Source organism: Melanerpes formicivorus, unplaced genomic scaffold (assembly GCF_026170545.1).
Source record: "Melanerpes formicivorus ecotype bairdi unplaced genomic scaffold, bMelFor1.0.p_v2 SCAF_4, whole genome shotgun sequence".
NCBI classification, from domain to species: domain Eukaryota; kingdom Metazoa; phylum Chordata; class Aves; order Piciformes; family Picidae; genus Melanerpes; species Melanerpes formicivorus.
This window is the reverse complement of record NW_027142356.1, coordinates 31037936-31062349: the sequence shown is the minus strand read 5'-3', so window position 1 is coordinate 31062349 and position 24414 is coordinate 31037936. Positions and strand designations below refer to the sequence as shown.

At 39.5% G+C, this 24414-nt stretch overlaps 1 protein-coding gene across 4 annotated transcripts in view; it reads right to left on the bottom strand.

The window, feature by feature from the left end:
• PCDH7 (protocadherin 7) overlaps positions 1-24414 on the bottom strand; it is a 243317-nt gene that overhangs the window by 119906 nt on the left and 98997 nt on the right. Inside the window, exon 2 of one of the 4 annotated variants that reach the window (XM_068137540.1) lies at positions 8710-8926. The exons of 1 other annotated variant lie outside the window; for it this stretch is intronic. In XM_068137540.1, coding sequence (XP_067993641.1) covers positions 8710-8926 — 217 coding nt within the window. The remainder of the gene's footprint in view (positions 1-8709; positions 8927-24414) is intronic. 2 more of the 4 variants (XM_068137541.1, XM_068137542.1) reach the window with 2 other exon arrangements.

Here is a 24414-nt window from a genome sequence, read left to right as displayed (position 1 = left end):
AAGACGTGTACATGTGTGCACACCCACAGGCACGTAGAAACCCTTCTCTCACTTCATCCTAGCAGATAGAACTGTAGGGATGCTTCTTTAGCAAACCAAGGTCCTTCTCCATTTTCAAAGTATTGCTCAATAGCCTTTCTATTTTAAAGGCAATAAAAGAAAGACAATTTTTAGTAGCTGACTGGTATAAAAATATTCTTTCTAAAAGTGATGAGCAAATATTGATGTATGCACTTTATTTTTAAGAGCAGGATGCTGAAATACAGAATATAGAATACAGAATTAACCAGGTTGGAAAAGACCTTTGAGATCATCAAGCCCAACCTATCACCCAACACCATCTAATCAACTAAACCATGGAACTAAGTGCCTCATCCAGTCTCTTTTTAAACACTTGCAGTGAAGAGTATGTAAATTTTAAGAGCAGGATACTGAAGCGAGGAGTGTTTAATTTTTATAAGCAGGATACTGAAATTAAGAGATTTTTATTTTTAAAAGCTAGGTACCTGCAATTAGGAGAAATATACTTTTAAAAAGAGTGTGCTGACACATGGCATATTTAAAGAGTGGGATATAAAAAATCAAGAGTATTTTATTTTTAAGAGCAGGGTAATGAAATAATAAGTATTTTATTTTTAAGAGCAGGATGCTGAAATCAGGAGATTTTATTTTTGCAAGCAGGATATCGAAATCAGGAGCATTACATTTTAAAGACCAAGATGCTAGCATGAGGAGGACTTTAAGGGCAGGCTACTGAAATCAGGAGTATTGTTTTGTTTTTTTTAAATGCAGGATGCTAAAATCAAGAGTATTTTCTTTTGAAGAGCAGGATACTGAAATCAGGAGCATTTTATTTTAAACAACAGGATACAAAAATCTGGAGCATTTTACTTTTAAGGGCAGGATACAGAAATGGAAAAAAAGAATGATTTTTTTAGGGAAGGATACTGAAATCAGGAATGTTTTATTTTTAAGAGCAGGATAGTGAAAATAGGAGCATTTATTTTTTAAAGAACAGGACAATGAAATCAGGACTGTTGTATTTTAAGAGTAGACTATAGTATCAGGACTATTTTATTGTTAAGAGCAGGATGCTAAAATCACGAGTAAATTATTTTTAAGTACAGGACACTGGAAATCAGTAGCATTTTAAGATCAGGATAATGAAATCAAGAATAGAGGAAATAATCTTGTGATACAGCTTCCAAAAAAAAATAAAAAAGAAGAGGAGACATATGCTGATATCCTCACTCTTGAACACAAAGTGAATTAGAGCAAATACACTGGAAAAGAAAGAGAGAACAGCAAGAGAGAGGTTCAGAAAATCAGGAAAATGCTGAATAATTTGTCAGATTTGCCATCAATGTGGAGGGATGGATTTCTGACACAGAAATGCTCTTCCTTTGGATTCCAGCAGCCCCAAGCATAACTTCTCTGAGCAGAGAAAATCCTAACCAAGCTGAAAACAATTCATTTGTGGAATCATAGAATGGTAAATGTTGGAAGGAAGCTCTGGGGATGATTGAATCCAACCCCCAGGCAAAGCAGGAACACCTAGGGTAGGTAACACAGGAACACATCCAGATGGGGTTCGAAAGCCTCCAGAGAAGGAGACCTAAGAGCCTCTCTGGGCAGTCTGCTCCAGGGCAGTCTGCTCCAGGGCCTCAGCACCCTCACAGTAAAGAAGGTCCTCCTTATGTTGAAGTGGAACCTCTTTTGTTCCAGTGTGCAACCATTGCCCTTTGTCCTATCACAGGACACCAGTCAAAAGAGACTGTTTCTTTCTTCTTGGCACACACTTTTGAGATATTTATAAACACTGATAAGATCAGTCTTCTCTTCTCCAGACTAAATATGCCCAGGTCTATCAGCCTTTCCTTATCAGACAGATGTTCCAGTCTTTTCATCATCATTGTAGTCTCCATTGGACTCTCTCCATTATACCCTTATCTCTCTTTGAACTGGGGAGCCCAGAACTGGACACAATATTCCAGATGTAGTTCACCAGGGTAGAGTTCATTTCTGGGATCTTCACTCCAAGAAGGGCATTAAGGAGCTGGAGCAAGTCCAGAGAAGGGCAATGAAGCTAGTAAAGACTCGGGAGAACAAGTCTGGTGAGAAGCACCTGAGGGAACTGGGAATATTTAATCTGGACAAAGGGAGGCTGAGGGGAGACCTTCTGTCTCTCTCAAACTCCCTGAAAGGAAGTTGGAGGCAGGTGGGCATTGGTCTCTTCTACCTAGTATCAGGTGATAGGATGAGAGGAAATGGCCTCAACTTATGCCAGAGGAGGTTTAGATTGGATATTAGGGAAAACTATTTTCCTTCAGGTGTGGTCTAACGTTGGAACAGGCTGCCCATGGAGGCACCATCCGTGGAGTTGTTTAAGAAATATGTGGATGTGATACTTTCAGGACATAGTTTTGTGGCCATTGCAGTGTTAGGTCAATAGAATCATAGAATCAATAAGGTTGGAAAAGATCTCAAAGATCAAGTCCAACCTGTCACCCAAGACCTCATGACTACAAAACCGTGGCTCCAAGTGCCATGTCCAATCCCTTTTTGAACACCTCCAGGGATGGTGATTCAACTGTCTCCCTGGGCAGCACATTCCAATGGCTAACAACTCTCTCTGTGAAGAACTTTCTCCTCACCTGCAGCCTAAACCTCCCCTGGTGCAGCTTGAGACTGTGTCCTCTTGTTCTGGTGCTGATTGCCTGGGAGAAGAGACCAACCCCCTCCTGGCTACAACCTCCCTTCAGGTAGTTGTAGACAGCAATGAGGTCTCCCCTGAGCCTTCTCTTCTCCAGGCTAAACCACCCCAGTTCCTTCAGCCTCTCCTTGTAGGGTTTGTGCTTGAGGCCTCTCCTCAGCCTTATTGCCCTTCTCTGGACACATTCAAGAGTCTCAATAGTTGAACTCAATGATCCTAGAGGTCTTTTCCAACCAAATCCATTCTATGTTCCTATGATTCTATGACAACACACAACCTAAAGTAGCTGCCCATCCTTCTGTAGTATGTTAGTAACCTCATAAAGCCAAAAAGATGGCTAAAAATAGAATTAAAAATATCTAGCAGCACTAGGGATTTGTAACAATCAAAATGCACCTCTCTCCATTGTAAATATACACTTCAAAGGGCAAAGAACTCTCAAAGAAAAAATGCCATATAGTATTAACTATATGCATATGTTAATTAACTTATATTTATTAAGAAGTTTATAATAAGTTTATTAGCTTATATGTATAATATAAATCCTTTCCTCTGTGAGGAAACTCAGACATATGGGGTGAGGTCATCTAAAGGAAGATGGTAAAAGATTTAAAAGGGGGGAGGGGGGAAGGAATAAAACAGCTGATGTTCTTCTGAGCCAGGTTTATTGCCTTACAGAAGCCTACACCAACATAACAGGGATCCCTGCACAGTGTGTCTTCTGGCTTAGAAACTTGGGTGGATTTTTTTCTCTCCTTTTTTTCTTACATTTTTTTTTTTACCACAATACTTCATTCTCAAATGGTTCAAGACAGAACACATCACTGAACATGTCTGTGTTCCAAAACAGCTCTGATATACGTTGTTAGCCTTAGAGAATCCAAAGTTCATTGTATGCCTAGTGATAGTTTAGGATTAATCAGAAACAGGGATAAAGAATTGCTATGTATAAATTTTATGCAACCATTTGTGCAGCACTGTCTGGTATTTTGGATTCAGGCAAGTAGGGTAGCATTTATATAAAAGACATTGAGATATATTTTTTATTAACATGTAGATGTAGCAGCACTGAAAGAAGCAACAACCCTAAAAAGGAGGCACTAGAATGCAATCACTGTGCTGAAAACTTTTCATGGAATCATAGAATCAACTCATAAATTTGGTATTCTAAAAAGATCACCATGAGGCAGCAATGTGCCCTCGTAGCCAAGAAGTCCAGCAGTCTCCTGGGGTGCATCAAGAAGAGTGCAGCCAGCAGGTCAAGGGAGTTTTTTCTCCCCATATACTCTGTCCTAGTGAGGCCACACTTGGAATAGTGGGTCTAGTTTTGGGCTCCCAAGTTCAAGAGGGACAGGGAACTACTGGATAGAATTCAGAGGAAGCTACAAAGATGATGAGGAGACTGGAGTATCTCTTACAAGAAGAGGTCTGGGGCTGTTTAACCTGGAGAAGAGTAGACTGAGAGTAGATGCTCCGCAAGAGTTAAAAGGTGGGGGGCAAGAGAATGGAGTCAGAATCTTTTCAGTGGTACCCAGTGAAAGGACAAGGGACAATTTTGATAGCCTTCAGAGGAATTTTAATGTTAAAATATGCTTCACATCAGCAACAGAAAGATGGTTAATGACTTGTGGTAAATCAGGTCCTTTTTAATTCATCTTCTTATTATTCCCCTTCTGCTTTGTGGTGTTGTTCATCTTCTTTGTATTCCTCTTCATTTTCTTCTTCATATTCTTTGTCTTCCTATTCCTTTTATTATTTGTATTCTTCCTCTTTGTATTCATATTGTTCTTATTCTTGTTCTTACTACTATTGTTTAGAAAACCACAAGGTAAAGCACATGGTGACTATGAACTGCTCAAATCAGGAGGACAGGTAGTTCTATGGGTTGGGTTTTTTAAAGTTCCTCTGAGATATGTGGTATCAGGCAGTGTCAAAGCCAGAAGGCTATGACTAAAAGACCAGGAAACTCATTTACCATGGTAATGTCTTTACCCTTGATATACCAACGTGAACGTAATAAAAATGTTCTCAGGAAAATTACTGTCCAATTTAGGTGAAGACAGCCCCATTCCAACAGCAAAATTGGAGAAAGCAGCTTCACATATGAGCAGAATTTCCTTCTAAGGAACACTCCAAGGGCAGGAGATAAATTAACTCAGAAGTTACTTCTGTTTCTGCAGATTTTCCTAATTAACAAGATCTTTGCATACTGAATTTTCACAGTCAATCTGCTAACATTTCTTTTTTAATTCCCCCCCCCCTTTTTTTTTCTCCCCACCACCACCCTGCATCTGATACCACAGCTAATCATCAGAACAAAACTTCCATCTACATCTGATAGTCATGTAGGCTGGAAGGTAATGTACAGCACATTCTATATAAAAACACTCCACCCTTTCCTTTCTTCTGTATTTTTTCTTTCCCTGAGAAAACAGAGAGAGGTCTTGAACCAGCAAACAGAAAGCTGAATTCCCTATTTACTTTGACTGTGAACTCAACCTTCTTACATTTGCTTAACTCTAAAAAAAAAACACCCCAAAAAACAAACAGCCAACACCCTATTTTCCTTAGTCGGTTTGGGAGGAAAAAGAAAAAACAAAACTATGAAATACGTCGCAGGGTTTGGTGCACTGTGCTGAAAATGCTCCTATCAAATGAAAGGAATTCCAAAGCAATTAGTTAGAACTGCAGTTTTCCACAGTTAAAATAAACAGCAAATATTGGAAGTCATAACATTATCATTAATATAAACTAAGATAACTTCCAAAATGCTATTTCCAGGAAAAAAAAAAAAAGGACAGCTGAATTTTCTCCTAACTTTGACTGTGAACTCAATCTTCTTACATCTGTTTAACTCAAAAAGATAACTTATTTTTGTTAATCATCTCAACTTGGGGGGGGGGGGGGGGGGGAAGAAAATATGATATACATCAGAGGGTTTGGTGTACTGTGCTGAAAAATGCTCATTTCAAACTTCCAAGCGAAAGGAATTCCAAAGCGATTAGTTAGAGCTGCGCTGTTTCGCAGCGAAATTAAATAGTAAATATTTGAAGTCATAACAATTATTATTAATATAAACTAAAAGAGCTTCCAAAGTGCTGTTTCCATGGAAAATCTGCCTGAAAGCCCACGACGGTTCCCGCTGAAAAATCTCACCAAGCTAAGCCCAGCAGATTACCTAGATTCCAATTAGATGTGACAAATGGACCCTCGACAGATTTCAATTCCAATTCTATTTCTGTCAGAGAGGTCCGTTAATGTTGCAGATGAGCTGATCAGAATTGCAGTTGTGCTTAAAATAGTGGGGGGGGAAAACCTGCAAGTGGACTGAAGAATCAGATCGCAGAAAATTCTTACTCAAATGTCAAGTGTTACATGTATATGGGGGGGGTGGGGGGGGGATGACAAAACCAAAGTACATTCCATCCTGCTCTGCCATTCTTTTGAGATTCATGTTAACAAAAAAATCTCTGGAGGCAGGTGACATGCTAATGTTGAAATGTTGGCTTTTAAAGTGTGACAGCAGAATCCTAAGTCTATAAAGTCTAATTTTCCTCACGACGTCACCCGCTTTGCAAAGCCCTCAGTTCAAGGTTTAAGAAAGGAGAAAGAATTCTTGTTTGCTACATGCAAGTCCTGCCATTCAATGCATTACATCTAATATTCAATATATATATATATTATATTTTAATGGCAATTTTTTTATTCATTTATTGACAGAATAATACATTTTCCTAGCTCCATGTTTCTATCTAGTCTATCCAGACAACGCTAATGTCTGCATTTGCAGACATTTATATACAGGCATATTTACAGAAGAACTACAAATTCTGCCTTGCCATCTTTCAAAAAAGCCCCAAACCAAACCAAACAAAACAAAACCAAAGTCATCTCTAAAATGTTATGATTATCAGAAGGCAACACCAGTTCCCCCATCAAAACACAACCATAAATAAACTGGTTTGCTTTGATTTTTTTTGCCACCATTCAAGCACTTGTAATTTTCAATTACACCTCAGTAAAAGTTTTGTTTTCCACTGGCTACCCAATATATTTTAAAACAGATTCCACTTTAGCTCTAAAGTTTTCCCACTCTGGTTCAGGCATATTCCAAGTATTATCTGAACTCAGAATTTCATCTCTAACCAACAACTGCACTGCTATATATCCAGGGGAATTAACAAATGGTTTTGGTTCATCATCTCAACAATGGAATCTTAACCCAAAGCAGAAAATAAAATAACCTGTAATTTTAGACATACATGTAAAAATAGATGATAGCATAAAATTATCAGACCAAATTTAGATATAGAAACCTAAAAAATCTTGTTTTCTGACACATTTTTTACCCATTTCATTTTTCTCCCCTACCACAAACCCAGAAGAATGAAATTTAAAGAGATATATTCATATAAACCACCAGAGAGAAGATATAGACACACACTTATACACACACATAACCTAATGGGCTTTGGTTTTAGGTGGATACTATCAGCTTGGTGTGGGGTCAGGTAGTCATTTGCTGTAGGGATATACATTGGAAACAAGTGTAGACTGCTCTAGCCATTTTTCACTCATCCATACTCAATTTGGCAATGTCTTACCATGAGTAATAATAATATATATATTTTTTAATTCTTTTTAAATTGGGTCTATCTTGGGAAATAAAATAACCTCAACAATTATCCAGTGCTGTAATCTCTGAAAAGCTAAAGCATGCCTTCAGCTCAACTAATTCATTCTGTGAGAGACAACATCCCCCTGACTTCTTGTATATGCCCACCCATTCCCATTGGATTAGCAAAGCCAGCATTTCATTGGTTATCAAAAATCTATACATTTTGACATGCAAGAGTTTCTTGGGCAAAAGAAAAGCCAATGATGTCTTTTCCACTGCATTAGCCAAGCCATTTTTTCACTGGATATAAAAAACCAGTAAATTTTGGCACACAATAATTTTTGGGGCTAGAGAAAAGACAATGAGGTCAACGGCTGACTTCCTAGACATTTAAATGGAGCCCAACATAAGGAGAGCAATAAAACATTCATGTTTTATGAATCTCAAAATGAAAAGAGGGTATTTATAAAGAGTCTAAATAGTTTTTAGATTGAAAAGAAAACAAGCCCTTTAAGTTCAAATCACCTTTACTTTTGTAATAGCTGCAGAATTGCTATGGGATAAAGAAAGACCCAGCATTTTTCCCCTTTACTACATCAAAAGACCCTTGATTTACATGAGGTGTTCAAAAAGGATTGGGCAAAATAAAGCATGAAGAAAAGGAAAGCAATCTTCTTTTCTGCATACCAAATGACAGTGTTACTTTGAAGACAATCTATATAATATTTTTGGGGAAAGGGAAATGTCTAGAAATGTTTTTTTTCAGGGAGGGGTGTGTGTTATTGGGATTTTTGTTGTTGTTTTTTTTTTTTAATCCTACTTACTTTTGCTGATGCTGTACATATTGCATATTGTGAAATTTCCTACATAGCTGTTAAGTAAAATAAAATAAAATAAAATAAAATAAAATAAAATAAAATAAAACAACACACCAACAAACAAACAAAAAACCCACCAAAAAAAAAAACCAACCACAAAAACAAGGAAGAAAAAGAGAATGCATGTCCCTTATGGTCTTTTTTTCTCAAATGGAAAGTATGGAATTCAACTCAATTACCATCTCCCCAGCCCTCTCTTGGTATTTTTGTTTGGGTTTTGTGTTGTGGGCTTTGTTTTGGTTTGTTTTCAGTGTTTTAGCTGCTTTTGCAGTATGCTTTTTATATCATGGCAAGAAAAGAGAGTGCTACTTTTATCACTAGTGTTATGTTCCATTATTGTGTATATCTGCGCTCTAGCAAGCTTTAAAAAAAAATCAAATAATTGCAAGTTTAGCTATTTAATGTATTTATTTTATGGTTTGGGACTGACCTTTTCAAAAGTCTACTTTAGTATCACTTGCTAGTGAGATTATGTGTGTGGATGTCGTGTTTGCCCCTACCATTTTCCATATGCTCTGCCTCACCAACACTGCCATCCGGCGTAGTCCTTTCGTAGTTGTCCTCTGGGAGTGGAAGGGCACCCAGTCTTGGCCCTGATGAACTCTTACTGCTTGGTGTTTCTGACTCCTCCAGACCGCTGTCATAGCAACTCTGCAATGACCCCTGATGCGGGTCCTGAGGCTGACTCACAACAGAAAACGTCACTCTACGAAATGGCTGCAAGAGAAAAGATTCTGAATGTCACTGACAAGTTCGGGCTTTCAACTGAGTCTTAAAACATGACTTAAGCAAACTGTTATTTTTATATACTTTCTTTTCAACATTTACCAATTTAAATGAAAGCAATCAGCACAGTACAGTCCTCAACAGGCTGCTGGACAGAGTATCTGTGGATTTGTATTGCCAGGTGCAGTCAAGAATTTTTCAAGTGGTTGCAAAAGCGAGGAAGGCTGTCTTACAGTTATTTATGAATCCAGGGAACTTTCTCTTTTATTCAGTAGTAATAAGCTGAATGGAATTGGTATCATCAGCCTGCAGAAAGTTGTGTGCATGTGCATGGCTAAGGCAGCAAGGGTGCATGTAAACCCTCACCTGGAAACTGTATGGGGGTTGTCAACAACTTAAACGTGCCCAGAAGGCTTCCTTAAAATCACCTCCTGTGGTTTTGAAAGGTAGTTAACATGAGAATGGGGGGGGGGGGGGGGGGGGGGGGGGAACAAACAACAACAGAGCAGGAAAATGAAGGGGAAAATAAAAATTAGGAAAAGAGGAAAAAAAGAGAAGGGAATAAAGGGGGGGGGGGGGCAGAAAGAAGGAGAAAAGAAAAAAAGAAGGGAATAAAAAGAAGGACAAAATGAATGAAGAAGGAAAAAGAAGGGGGGGAAAAGGGGAGAATGGAGAAAAAATGGGGGGGAATAGGGAAAAAAGAGGGGGGGAGAAAAATGTGGGAAAAAATAATTTAAAAAGAAGGGAAAATGAAGGGAATAAAAAGGAGGAGAAAATAAGAGAAGAAAGAAGGGGGGAAACCAAATGAAAAATAGGGAAAAAAAGATAAAACAGGAAAAATAAGAAAAAGGAAGAAAAAATGGAAAAGATGAGCAAAAAATAACATAAAAAAGAAGAAAAAAAAAGAAAAAAAAAAGAAGAAAAAAAGGAGGATAAAGAAAAAAAATATGGAAAAATAGGAAAAGAAGGGTAAAAATAAGAAAAAGGAAGAAGAAGAAAGGAAATAAACCAACAATTTAAAAATGAGGGTAAAGAAGAAAGGAAAGCAAAAATGAGGAAAAAAGGACAAAAGGAAAAGGAAGGAAGAATAAGGAAAAAGAAAAGGAAAAGAGGAATAAAAGAAGGAAAAACAAAAATTAAGAAAAAAGAAGGAAAAGAAAAGGAACAAAAGAAGAAAAGGAAACAGGGAGGGGAAAATAAATGGAAATATGAAGAGAGGAAAAAAGGTAAAGAAGGGGAAAAAGAAGGAGGAAAAAAAGGAAGGGAAAATAGTGAAAAAAAAAAAAAAAAAAAAGAGAAGGGAAATAAAAGAAAAAAAAAAATATGAAAAAATAATTCTGCCTTCTAGTTCCTTTCCCTAAAACACTTCTTGTCTGCAGACAGTGTGTTTTGCCAGCTCACTGAACAAAACCTTTAATGTTTCACCAGCTCAACTGTCACTGGTTTCCACTGGGACTGTGCAAACATGCGTGGTGAGAGATTTGCCTCCATTTCAACACTGCTGAGCTCTAAACCCTTGGCAGCAGTGAGCACCCCAGGAATTGGGACAGTCTGTCCTTCACATTTCAGAGGATGATGGTGGCAGGTAGAATATTCAGTGAGAAACCAGGGGATTCTTCTATGATTTGAGCTACCCTCAAGCAAGAATGATACATATAATGTAATCCTGGAATTCCATGGAAATCCTGGAATCCATTTCAAATCATGATACCTTTGCAGTAAACTATTGTTCACAAATCCAGAAAACCCACAGATGCTCTAGAAAGCACCAATACATTCATCTTATAAGACACTATACAGACTGGCCCTGTGTTTCAAATTTGAGGTCTGAGCACTGCCCAGTTTTGAATTTAGATAGATTTCAAGCCCTTATGATAGAAGGAAACAAAAACATCTATCATCCCCACTATGGTCACTATAGGATGGAAAAGTTTATACAAGGCAGAAAGAGAGGAAACAGCAGCTGCAACTATTTATACAAGCCATGAAGGATAGAGTCCACACGACATGGTTTAATGGCCATGGTGGTATTAGGATGAAGGTTGGACTCGGTGATCTCAGAGGTCTTTACCAATCAAAACAATTCTATGATTCTATGAGGTCACGTACAGAACCACAGAATACCAGGTTAGAAGGAACACTCCACATCATCTAGAATAGACTGTGAGTAGATAGAATTTTGCTTGACAAAATGGTCAAACAATAGAAATAGAATGACAGAGCAACACTGAAATGCTCTGCTAGTCACAGAGTCACAAGTTCCTTGAGAGGAATAGCTTAATAGCTCTGTAGGTCTACTAAGGAATTTCCATATTCAAACTGCAAACTACATTCCCCAACCTTCACTCAAAAGGCAGCAGGACGCACTTGACAAAAACCTTCAAATGGCTCCAATTTTGTGCAATAACCTCTATTTGATGAGCTCATATTGCACACTAAGTAGAGGGATGGGTGGAGTTTCAGTTCAAATTTTTAACCTTTTCCTTTTTTTTTCCTGGAGGATGCAAAGTTTTATATAATACTAAGTCTTCCAGCAGCAGGTAGGTCAACAATCGGTTGCTAGAAATAGAAGATAATTCTAAGGGAAGAGTCATGGGATTCTCCATGGTGAGCTTTCAACCTTTGAGAGTTTCCTTCTGTTTTCCAGCTGCAAAGTGCGCTGATAGCAGCTTAATTTAGAGATAATGAAAGAACAGAGAAGAAAAAAAGAACAAGAAAAAAACAAAGGGAAGAAAAATGGGGAGAACAGTCAATGCACCCTAAAATAATTTAGAATTGCTGCTGCTTTTGCTAATGTAGAAATAGCAGAAACCACAGAGGAGGGTTAGAACTGCTCTGTCAAGATGGTTTAACTACAGTACACAGCTTGAATATGTTTTCCCCAGAGATGCTCAGTGAGATCATAAATGTATCACGGGCTGCATCACAAGTGTGACCAGCAGGATGAAGGAGGTGATCCTTCCCCTCTGCTCATCTCAGTACTGCATACAGTTCTGGTGCCCTCAACACAAGAAGGACATGGAAGTTTTGGAGGAGGTCCCGAAGAGGCAGGCCTGGGAACAGGCTGAGACAGTTGGTGGTGTTCAGCCTGGAGAAGACTCTGGGGGAGACCTTAGAGCATCCTTCCAGTACCTGAAGGGTACTTGCAAGAAAGCTGGGGAGAGACTGTCAACAAGGGCTTGTAGTGATAGGACAAGGGGCAGTGGCTTTGAGCTGGAGGGTAGATTTAGACTGCAGGTTATGAAGAAATTCTTTACAGTGAGGGTGGTGAGATGCTGGAACAGGTTGCCCAGGGAGGTTGTGGATGCCTCCTCCCTTGGAGGTGCTCAAGGCCAGGTTGGGTGGGACCTTGAGCAACTTGGTATAATGGGAAATATCCCTGTCCATGGCAGGGGAGTTGAAACTAGGTGATCTTGAATGTCCCTTCCAACCCAAACCATTCTATGATTCTATGAATCATTCCTTTCAAGGAGTATTCAGAAGGAATTCCTTGTTGGGCTGAACAGGAATCCTAGAAGCTTTCCTTACTGGTTCTGAACTATTCTGGAAGTATAAAGTCCCTTTGCAGCAGTCTGTCCTGCAAGAAGTCTGTATTTATTTTATATCTGTATTTTTATACTTAAAGAGTAGGTGTTTCCTTTTTGTTTGTTTGTTTGCTTTAATTATTGTAGTATTGTTAATTTTCTCCAAAGAAGTGAATAAAGAAGGTTAGGAAAAAAAAGGTAAACATTTTTATTCTGTGATACTGTTTTAGATGTGAGAAACCAACTTTCTTTTGTCTTTTTATTTCTAACTGATGGAAGTAATGATTTCCCTCCTTAGAAAGACTTTTAAGTGCATTAAAAGGTGTGCAAGCAAGGGCAATATTTAATATATTTGTTGTTGCTTTCAAATAGGACTATTGAAAATACTTGCAAACAGAAGTTAAGTTTTCAAGTCTGCAGTAATATCTGCTACTCTTATTAGACTGACCAAGCTCAGAGGATCTTTCTCCTAATTCTTCACACTGAACTTACATTTATTCTTCATATTATTACTGTGGCACCTGGTTAAGTCCCTCCCCAGCTTTCCCTTAGTCCCCACTTAGGTACTGGAGGGCTTCTAGAAGGTCTCCCTGAAAGCCTTCTCTTCTCCAGGCTGGACAACTGCAACTCTCTCAGCCTGTCCCCATAGAGGAGGTGCTTCAGCCTTCTGATCATCTTGGTGGCCCTCTCTGGACCCACTCCAGCAGTTCCATGTCCTATTGATTTCTTTTTTTCTTGGAAAATATGGATTCACTTAATATGTCAAAACTGTTACTACAAAACAAATTGTATGTCTACTACTAATTGGAAGTAGCTCAGGGAACTGCCCAAGGACATAGAAAAAGAAGTTGTCATCATTAAGGAACAGTGGATTTGACTAATTCAACAGATTTTTAAAAACAGGGGGGGTAAAATAACATACACACTGTGATTTCCCATTTCCTTTACAGCTTTTCATCCCTCCTGATATGTCAAACACAGGATCATAGAATCATAAAATGCTTAGGGTTGGATAGGTCCTTAAAGATCAACCTTTGCACAATATAATCTGAGTAAATATATCAATATTCTTAATTATCAGTCATAAAACATACTGAGTTTTTATATATTTTAATGATTAAGGCTAATTGTGCCTCTCTTGTTTTTTACACCCAGAGAATGCTGATGTCTCACAGACAAAACAAATGCAAGCAGAAAAGCACGGAGTGGTTTAGTGGTCGTGGGGAATGTTTGGTAGAAGGCTGGCCTGGATGATCTCAGAGATCTTTTCCAACCTTAATGATTCCCTGATTGATGTGAAATTACTCTATGCACATGTGTACGCATGTTAAGTGTTTATGTAAGTCATATTAGAGCTTTAATTGTGACTAACAATGTTTAAGTTAAATGAAATTTAATCAAGAAAGCCTGAGCAGTGGAATGTTGATACACAGCAAATGCTGTTTACTGTTTACTCTTTATGGATGCAAATAAAACCCTCAATAAACAACACTCTTCACGTACTCCAGTCTTCAGTTTGATCCTAATCTGTAAAGTACAGACTCAAATAATGGTTTTTGACTGGAAAAGACCTTTAAGGCCATCGAGTCAAACCATTCTCTATCTGTACCTGCTCTGGTTCTAAACCACATCCCGCAGCACCACATCCCTGCATCTTTTAAATAACTCCAGGGATGGGGATTTGAACACCCTTCTGGGGAGTATGTTCCAGTCTTGGAAAATCCTTTCAAGCAAGAGTTGCTCCTAATATAAAAGTAAAACATCTCCTGGTGCTACTTGAGACCATTTCCTCTCATCATATCTCTTGTTACTAGGAGGAAGAGACTAACACCCACCTGGCTCCAACCTCTTTTACCCAAATTGAACAGAGCCAGAAGGTCTTGCTTCAGCCTCCTCTTCTCCAGGCTGAATGACTCTAGTTCCCCCAGCTGCTCTTCACCAGACTTGTTCTCTAGACCCTTCATCAGCTTCCTTTCCCTTTTCTGGACATGGGCCAGCACCTCAATGTCATTCTTGGAGTGAGGGCCCCAAATCTGAACCTGGTTCTCAAGGTCTGGCTCATCTGTCCTGAGCCCATGGGGACAACCCTTCACTGGCCCTGCTGGTGACACAATTCCTGATCCAAGTCAGGAAGTTGGTGGCCTTCTTGGCCACCTGGGCATATGCTGGGTTATCCTCAGCTGATGTCAACCAGCACCCCAAGGTCTTTCTTTGCTGGGCAGTTTCCAGCCAATCTGCTTCAATCCTGGACTGTTCATTGGGTTATTGTGACCTAAGCACAGGACCTAACACTTGCTCTTATTGAATCTCATCCCATTGTCCTCAGCCCATCAATCCAGCCTGTCCAGGTCCCTCTGCAGAGCCTTCCAACCCTCAAGCAGATCAACATTCCCTCACAGCTTAATGTTATCTGCAAACTTGCACAAGATCCCTCTATCACCTCCTCCAGATCATTGATAAAGATATCAAAAAGAACTGGCTTCAGCGCTGAGCTTTGGGGAACATTACTGATGCCCTGGCCTGAAGTTCTAAAGAACACTCCACATTAATGAGACAAACAAGAGGCAAGGAGGATGAATACTGTGATTAATATTGCTGAAAAGTTAATAAAATTATGGTTATCTCATATACTTATTGCAATTCCCAAAGCAAGGATGCAAGCTGCACTTTAAGAAGGAGAAACTGACTACTGCATTATTATTTTGCTTCTACTCATTGATGCAATTCCATCAGTAGCATTTCATAGCAAAATGGACGCGAGAAATTTTCAAGTGCTGACAAAATCAGGCACATACCCATGAGGCAAGAGGAGAGGGTTATGCTGAGCTTTATTGATTTTCAGTGCACAACATTAATACAGCTCCATCTGCCAGCTCTGGGAATCAACATGGAAGAGCTGCTTTTACACAAATAAGCCCAGTACCTCTTCAATTTGTCCTTAACAGCAAAACAGCAACCCTAAGCTTTTCCTGGTCCCTTAACAGGGAGAGTCCATACAAGATATGCACTTAGTAAAAAATGATAGGATGAGAGGAAATGGCCTCAAGCTACACCAGGAGAGTTTTAGATTGGCTATTAGAATAAACTACTTCACTGCTATCTGGTAACAACGTATGGACTTATTCCTGATTGTTGGGGGCCTACAAGAAAGCTGGGGAGGGACTGTTTCCAAGGGCATGTAGCAACAGGACAAGGGGCAATGGTTTTAAACTAGAGAAAAGTAGATTTAGATTGGACATTAGGAAGAAGTTCTTTATTATGAGGGTGTTGGAACACTGTAACTGGTTGCTCAGAGAAGTGTTGGAAGCCCCATGCTTGGAGACACTCAAGGTCAGGCTTGATGTTGCTCTGAGCAACCTGATTTAGTTGGAGATGCCCCTGCTTACTGCAGTGAGGTTGGCCTAGGTCACCTTTAAAGAGCCCTTCCATCCCAATACATTTTGTGATTCTATGATGATATGATTGCATAGTCCTTGCTAGATTTGTGGTTAGTATTTGCAGTTAGATTACTCCTAGATACAATAGAACGAGAGGAAGTGGCCTCAAGTTGCACCAGAAGTTTAGAATGGTTATTAGAAGAAATATCTTCACTGCTATCTGGTAAGAGCATGTGGAATTATTCCTAACTATATCTGATCATGGAGATGATCAGATCTTAGAGAAAACATACAATTCATTTTACCCCAAAGGGAAATCACCATTTCTTCCTTCTTTTAACTGTACTTCATATTCTATTTTTTTCCCTTCATCAACAGAAGTCACCCCAGTACTAAAGACATACTTCTTACAGTCCCTATTAATTGAGTCTTCTTAAGTTATTCTATGATTCATTATTTTTCTTAGCCTGTATTAATTAATATTTCCCTGTCCAAGGTAGAAAATAAAACCATATTATACTTTCAACTCATGAAGAACCCTAACTGGGGTTTCACAAGCTCATGAAGAATCCAGAGGTTGGCATTAGGGACAGACTGTGGATAGACTTCATGAATGTACCCATATAATTGCACAAGCTTAATTGAGACACTTTGCCACCACTGTAGGAGATATTTTGCCTTAATTTCCTAGAATTTGTAGTTTTGCACTGTATTTTATGGTGCCTCACTTTGTTTATAGAATCACAGAATGGTAGGGTTTGGAAGGGACCTTCAGAGATCACCTAGTCTAGGATCAGGTTGCACAGGATCATGATGCCCAGATGGATTTTGAAAGTTTCCAGAGAAGGAAACTTTACAACCTCTCTATGCAGCCTAGGCCAGTGATCTGTCTTCATCCAAGTGAAAAAAAAAACAAACAACTTCTTCAGTTCAAGTGAAGCCTCCTGTGTTCTAGTACATATGTATTGCCTATCGATTGTCTTATCACTAGGCACCACTGAGAACAGCCTGCCCCCATCCTCTTACACCCCACCCTTTAACTATTGATCAGCATTAATAAGATCTCCTCTCAGTCTACTCTTCCCCAGGCTAAAGAGCCCCAGGTCTCTCACCCTCTCTCACTGAGAGAGCATGGTTTCTGTAGAGCAGTTGCTATCACCTTTGCTATTCTGTCGGTTCAAATTCTGATGCACCTGGACTATAGTACTGGCATAGAAGAGTTAATCCTTTTTTTATGTTTTACTGAAAGATCAGGTTGCAAGCATCAACCCCTTCTCAGCCAACTCATTCTGGACAGAAAGTGGATGTTCTAAAGTGTAACTACTAGAAAGAGCTGGCAACTCTCTCTCCTAATTACTTAGCACTTAGACAAAAATAGAAAGATTCCATCAGGCCTTCCTGCTGTCACAACACCTACATCCCAAAAGAACCAGGATTTTGAAAATATTTTAAACAACTGCAAAATGAATTCCAAGGAGAAAGTTAATCATAGAGTCACAGAATCATAGAATTGTTTTGGTTGAAGAATAGAATAGAATAGAATAGAATAGAATAGAATAGAATAGAATAGAATAGAATAGAATAGAATAGAGCAGAGCAGAGCAGGTTGGAAAAGACCTTTGAGATCATCAAGTCCAACCTATCACCCAACCCCATCTTATCAAATAAACCATGACACCAAGTGCCTCATCCAGTCTTTTCCTAAACATCTCCAGGGATGGTGACCCCACCACCTCCCTGGGCAGCCCATTCCAATGACCAATCTCTCTTTCTGTGAAGAACTTCTTCCTAACATCCAGCCTAAACCTCCCCTGGTGCAGCTTGAGACTGTGTCCTCTTGTTCTGGTGCTGGTTGCTTGGTAGAGGAGACCAAGCCCCACCTGGCTACAGCCTCCCTTCAGGCAGTTGTAGACAGCAATAAGGTCTCCCCTGAGCCTCCTCTTCTCCAGGCTAATCAACCCCAGCTCCCTCAGCCTCTCCTCAGAGGGCTCCAAACCCCTCCCCAGCTTTATTGCTCTTCTCTGAACACATTCTAGCAGCTCAAAATCTTTCCTAAACTGAGGGGCACAGAACTGGACACAGGACTCCAGATGTGGACCACCTCTAAGATCATCAAGTCCAGTATATTAAGAAGCACAAAAAGTTAACCCAAACTCAATATCAATCTAATGTAAATTTTATATTTTTTGAATATTTCTTCTCATTGGTTCAGCATTAGCTTGGGCACTACTCAAAATCCTGGAAGATCGTGAAATAAGGTTCTTGTTTTTCCTTAACTCTCAATTCAGTTGACTTCCCCCTTTAGTGACATGTAATGTCTTGGGTTATTCACTACAACTGAAGCTGGCCAAAGAGATAACACTGGAGACCAGAGAACCATTGAATTGTTTTGGTTGGACAAAATACCTAAGATCATCAAGTCCAACCATCAAAACCAACACCACCATGGCCACTGAACCATGACACAAAGAGCCATGTCCATACACTCTTTGAACACCTTCAGGGAGAGAGACTCCACCACCTCCCTGAGCAACTTGTTGACAGCATCACCTAAGTCAACTAAAATCACCTAGTCCAAGCCCACTGCTTGAAGCAGGGCAACCTGAAGCACTTTTCCAAGGGCTGTAATCAGTCAGGTTTTTAACATCTTCGAGAATGTAGACTCCACAGCATCTCTGGAGAGACCACTGTATTTGATTAATTTAATTGTTTTTAAGAAAATTGATTTTAAAACTTTATATCCACACTCTGCTGTTCCACTGTCCTGCCCCTCCCAAAGTTAAAAAACTCTGAACTTCAGTTTGTGCCAAAGCACAAAAAGCCCTGATGATGAGTCAACCCTAAATAATATTCTCATTCCTATCAAAGGGAAGTCAATCAATGCCAAGCTGCTCATAAGCCTAACAGAGTGACTCTGAGATATGTACAGGTAGATCTGAAAAACAGGCAGAAGAGATACATCAACTCATCACAGCAATTCAAAGTGTTTCTTCAGCATTTGAATTTTGATAAAACATGTCATTATCCTTTTCTTTCTATTCATTCTTAATTGCTGGCAGCTAGTTGGAAGCCAAACAAAATATTAATGAACAATTGCTGTTCAGCATGAATAGTTCCAACCCACACAACTCTTTCCCCCATTCAAATCACATATTTTCACTCTTCTGCATTTCTATCATTGTGGTTAATACAAAATTGGCAGGAAATTAAATTAAACAGGCATTATTGTTCAACGAGAAGGCTGAAACACCTCAGAGAAGTATTACAACAGAGGAGTAAAAGAGGAGACACAAATGGAAGAATAACCAACATTTTCTTTTATATTTAGAGTCATAGAATCAACAAGGCTGGAAAAGACCTCAAAGATCATCAAGTCCAACCTGTCACCCAACACCTCATGACTACTAGACCATGGCACCAAGTGCCACGTCCAATCCCCTCTTGAACCCCTCCAGGGACAGTGACTCCACCACCTCCCTGGGCAGCACATTTCAATGGCTAACAACTCTGTCTGTGAAGATCTTTCTCCTCGCCTCGAGCCTAAACTTCCTCTGGTCCAGCTTGAGCACATAATCATTAAAGTTGGGAAAGACCTCTAAGTTCATAAAGCCCTGCCATCAAACCAACACCACTGTGGCCACTAAACCATATCCCAAAGGACCATTTCTACACATGTTTTGAACACTTCCAGGGATGGTGACTCCACCACCTCCCTGGGCAGCCTGTTCCAATGTCTGACCACTCTTGCAGGCAAGAAATTTTTTCCCAATATCCAACCTACGCCACTCCTGGAGCATCTTGAGGCCATTTCCTCTCATCCTATCACTCGCTACTTTATTTGATTAAGCAAAAATTAATTTTAATGCATCAAGAATTAGTAATATTGGCCATTTTAAACAGCAGTTGGATAGGAAAAGATATATTCTGATAGTACCTTTCTGAATCAGGCATCACCTGTGATGAGCCAAAACTGGCTACTACCAGCTAAACATCTTACATGGGAAAGGCTCTCTATCATTACTGCCATCTATTTGAGGAGTATTTTAATTAATTTTAGTTGCAGTACTGAACTCCTGGTCATGAACCAGAAGCATGGTTTGTCTGTTCTGGATAAATAGGAAGCACAAAGCCACCAATATCTATTTTTGAAATCATAAAGCTGTTTTGGTTGGAAGACTCCTCTAAGGTCATCAAGTCCAACCACCATCCCAATAAGACCAGGCCCACTAAACCATGTCCCAAAGAGCCATGTCTACCTATTTTTTATCATCTCCAGGGATGGTGACTCCACCACCTCCTTGGGCAGCCTGTTCAAATGCCTGACCTCTCTTGCATGAAAGAAGCTTCTAATATCCAACCTAAACATCCCCTGGTGTAGCTTGAGGTAATTTTCTCTCCTATCACTTGGTACTAAGGAGAAGAGCTCTATCCCCACCTCAGTCCAACCTCCTTTCAGGGAGCTATAGAGAGCCATGTGGTGTCCCCTCAGCCTCCTCTTCTCCAGACTGAACAATCCCAGTTCCCTCAACTGCTCCTCACCAGACCAGTCCTCCAGACCCTTTGCCAGATTTGTTTCCCTCCTTTGAATTCGCTCCAGCACCTCAATTTCCTTCTTGGGGTGAGGGCCCCAAAGCTACACATTAAGATTTGCTATTCAGTGATAGTTTTTCTTAGAGCATTCTACGTGATGGGCTTCTTTACTGCAACATTCAAATGTCCATTTTGCATTCAGTGCTTTTCTCAGATATCCTCTCTTGATTGTTATCCAGATTTGCCTTCCTGAATGACAACAGCAGAGCAGCCCAAAATTCCTTTCCTTTCACCTGGCTAGGTTCATTAAGTAGAGTGAAGAAATAAAAGGCATGTCCATTATTTCCATAAAAATCATCAGGGAAGACACCAATAATAGGAAGAACATGCATTTCTCCATGACACAATGCTCCTTTGAGATAAAATCCTGATACCAAAATACAACACACCAGTTCATTTAGAAAAAAATTAAACAAGGTCTGCGAGGCTTTTAAATGAAGCCGGTGTTCTTAATGATTCACAAGAGCTCTTTTCTTGGTAGCTATCGAAAGGTGGGCATAAAGAAACAGGGAGTAAATTAGAATTTGTGGTAGAGATGGTCCAAATCATTCTATTATACTCATAAAAAAATATACTTGTGCTCTCACTTCAGCATCCTATTGTTTGAGAATTAGAAGAATCAAGCATTTATGACCCTGAAGTGCTCTCTTATTTTTCTACTGTAAGAAAGAAATGTATGAAGGAGGACTTTTTCTGCCAAAGAACAATTAGACTATTAAATAAGATTTTTATCCTATTTCTTTCTATCATTTTTTCCTCAAGAAAAAAAAAAGGCAGCTTTTCCTACATCTTTCATGTAGATTAAACACCACTTCAGCGCATTCAATATTTTTTTCCCAGAACTCATTGCATCGGATTTCAACTTTTGCTATTGTTTTGCATGAAAAGTTTCTGACTACATCTTTGTTTTGCCAAATCTACCGCTGGAACAATATTCCTCTAGCCAAGAGTCATTCCAGTATCTACACACTACTTAGACTTTCACGATGCTTAAGGGTCTTTACTGTCCAACTTTTCTTTCTGATCAGGTTCATAGGTTCATAGAATGGTTTCGGTTGGAAGGGACCTTCAACATCATCTAGTTTTAACTCCCCTGCCACATGCAGGGGCACCTTCACTAGACCAGCTTGCTCAAGACCTCATCCAGCCTGGCCTTGAACACCTCCAGGGAGGCAGCATCCACAACTACCCTAGGCAACCCGTACTAGTGTTTCACCACCCTCACTATAAAGAATTTCTTCCTAATGTCCAGTCTAAGTCTACCCTCCTCAAACTTCAATCCATTTCCTCTTGTCCTATCAAAACATGTTTGTTTTTTTTTTTTCTTTTCTTAAAATATTTGGAGAATCTCTTTCTGGTGTTTTTTGTTTGGATTTCTTTTCTTTCTATTTTCCAGCAGAGAATTTGCATCCCACAAGTAGGACAAAGGTTATTATATCTCTTAGCTCCTGCTTTTCAGCATCAGCATGATTTCACTCTGCTGCACTGTGTCAATAATTTTTTTCATTGGCTGTGAACACAAAAGCAAATCTCTGATTTCCATCCTACCAGGTCTGTCACCCAAATATGAGTGTCTGCTTCTGAAGCCCCCAAAACAAGAATAACATGGGGCTGTTAGAGCAGGGAGAGAGGAGATCACAAACCTGTCAGAGGACTGGAGCACCTCACCTTCAAAGACAGGATGAGAGTGCTGGGGATGCTCAGCTCAGCCTGGAGAAGAGAACACTTCAGGAAGACTTTCTAGCAGCCTTACAGGATTTGAAAGGGGCTCCAGGACAGCTGAAGTGGGGCTTTTAACAAAGTCATGGAGTGACTGGACAATCCACAACGGCTTCAAACCAGATTTAGATGAGACACAGGGAATAATTTTTTTCTCCATGAAGATGGTGAGGCACTGGAACAGATTACTCAGGGGAGCTGTGGGGGCTCCAAGCCTGGAAATGCTCAAGGCCAGGCTGACTGGGGTCTTGAGCAAGCTTGTCTAGTACAAAGTGTCCCTGCCCATGCCAAGAGAGTTGGAACAAGATGATCTCACAGGTCCCTTCTAATCCAAACTATTATATGATTCTATTTGCATATCAGCTCTACAAGTCTTCAAGTGCCTGGTTGATGAATGTATGTACATTCATTATTTGATCCTTTTTCTTCCAAGAGCTATTGCTGAATTCTCCTAAGTTTTGATGCTTTAGCCTTCCTTGTTAATACAGGGCCAAAATATTTTCTTGTGAGCAGCTACTAAAAAGAAATTCTTCTTGCTAATATTAATAATTAACCTTTTTAACAATGATGGTAGAGCAAGAAAATCAAAAGGTGAAACTTAAGACCCAAAGAGTCCCACTTTGAGGCAATGGATGTATTAATAATTCAAATCTTTATTGATGGTTATTTTTCCCCCCCTGTTTGTCTAATGAGTTCTATACAGAGCACTGTGGCCTGTTAGCACGATCTACAAAGGATTTTCATCTAATCTTAGCAGCAGGAATATTTTTCACTACTTAGAAGATGACGTAGCTTCTTGTGCATCAATGCTTTGTTAATACTGGAGCCTGGTGTTCTGAAAGGTCCATATATGCTGCAGCTATCTGGATCTAAGATTTCATTGCTGTTCGGGCCAAGATCCTTATGCAGACAGAATTTCTCTTTGTGCAGGGAAACAAAACAGAGAAAGCAATTTTTATACATGGTTGTGTCTGCATTAGCAAATAGAGATCGATTTCTGAAGCTTATTCCTTCTGTGAACTGAAATATTAATGTGGATTCACCCAAAGTGCTGTATGGAATATGATAATTTATATCTATTGTGAGCTATTCTGTTCTTCTAAAGGATTTCTCTTTATATATAGATGCTTTTTTATATATATACTTAAATATATATATATATGAATGAAATAGAATGCTGTGCCAGTACCTCAAGTGATATGAGTATAAATATGAGTATTGCATAATTGTATTAATTGTCTCTATCACATCATATTTTAACACACTTGGATTACAGAAAATTAATATGTGCAAGACAGCCTTTCTAGTACCAGCCTTTAGCTAAGAGTAGCTTTATATAAATGGCTTTATAAGTAGAGTTATGAAGCTGCAACTGCCATTTTAGTGCCTGGTAACTAGATTAAAGAATTATATTCTTTTTCCTTTCAACACATTATATTTGTAATGTTCCAGAGTCAAAGAATCTGCTAAGGATCTTAACCCAACTATCACAGAATAATAGAATGGTTTGTCTTAGAATCATAGAATAGTTTGGGATGAAAGGGTCCTTCAAGATAATCTAGTTGAAATCACCCTGCCATGGACAGGGACACCTCCTACCAGACCAGGATGCTCAAGCCCCCATCCAACCTGGCTTCCAACACTTCCAGGCTTGCAGCCTCCACAGCTCATCTTGGCAACCTGTTCCAGTGCCTCACAGACATCATGGGGAAGAATTTGTTCCTCACATCTCATCTCAATCCAGCTTCTTCCACTTGGAAGTCATTACTCCTCGTCACTCCATGCCTTTGTCAAAAGTCCCTCACCAGCTCTTCTGGAGCCTACTTCAAATACTGGAAGGCTGCTAGAAGGTTTCACTGCAGCCTGTCTCCAGGCTGAACAAGTCCAACTATTTCAGCCTGTCTTCATAACAGAGGTGCTCCAGCCCACAGGTCATCTTGGTGGCCTACTCTGGACCCATTCTAACAGGTTTTAATAGGAAAAAAATAGAAGTCTTTTGTAACTAGATATTATTAACCCCAACATCTCCTCAGTTAAAAGCATGGCTACACCAGTAACATGTCCCCACCAGTTTTAAACAGTTGAAGTGTAGAACTGTGGTTCATCAATATGCAGTGATCAATATGCAACTATACATTAAAAATGGAAAGTTCTATCTCTGGTTGATGAGAGCAGCATGCATGTCAGTGATCAGAAATACAGAATGGTGCAATGATTCCCTTTTAAAAGATTTGGGTAGTCTTCTCCAGTTCTTTTCAAGATCTTTTCA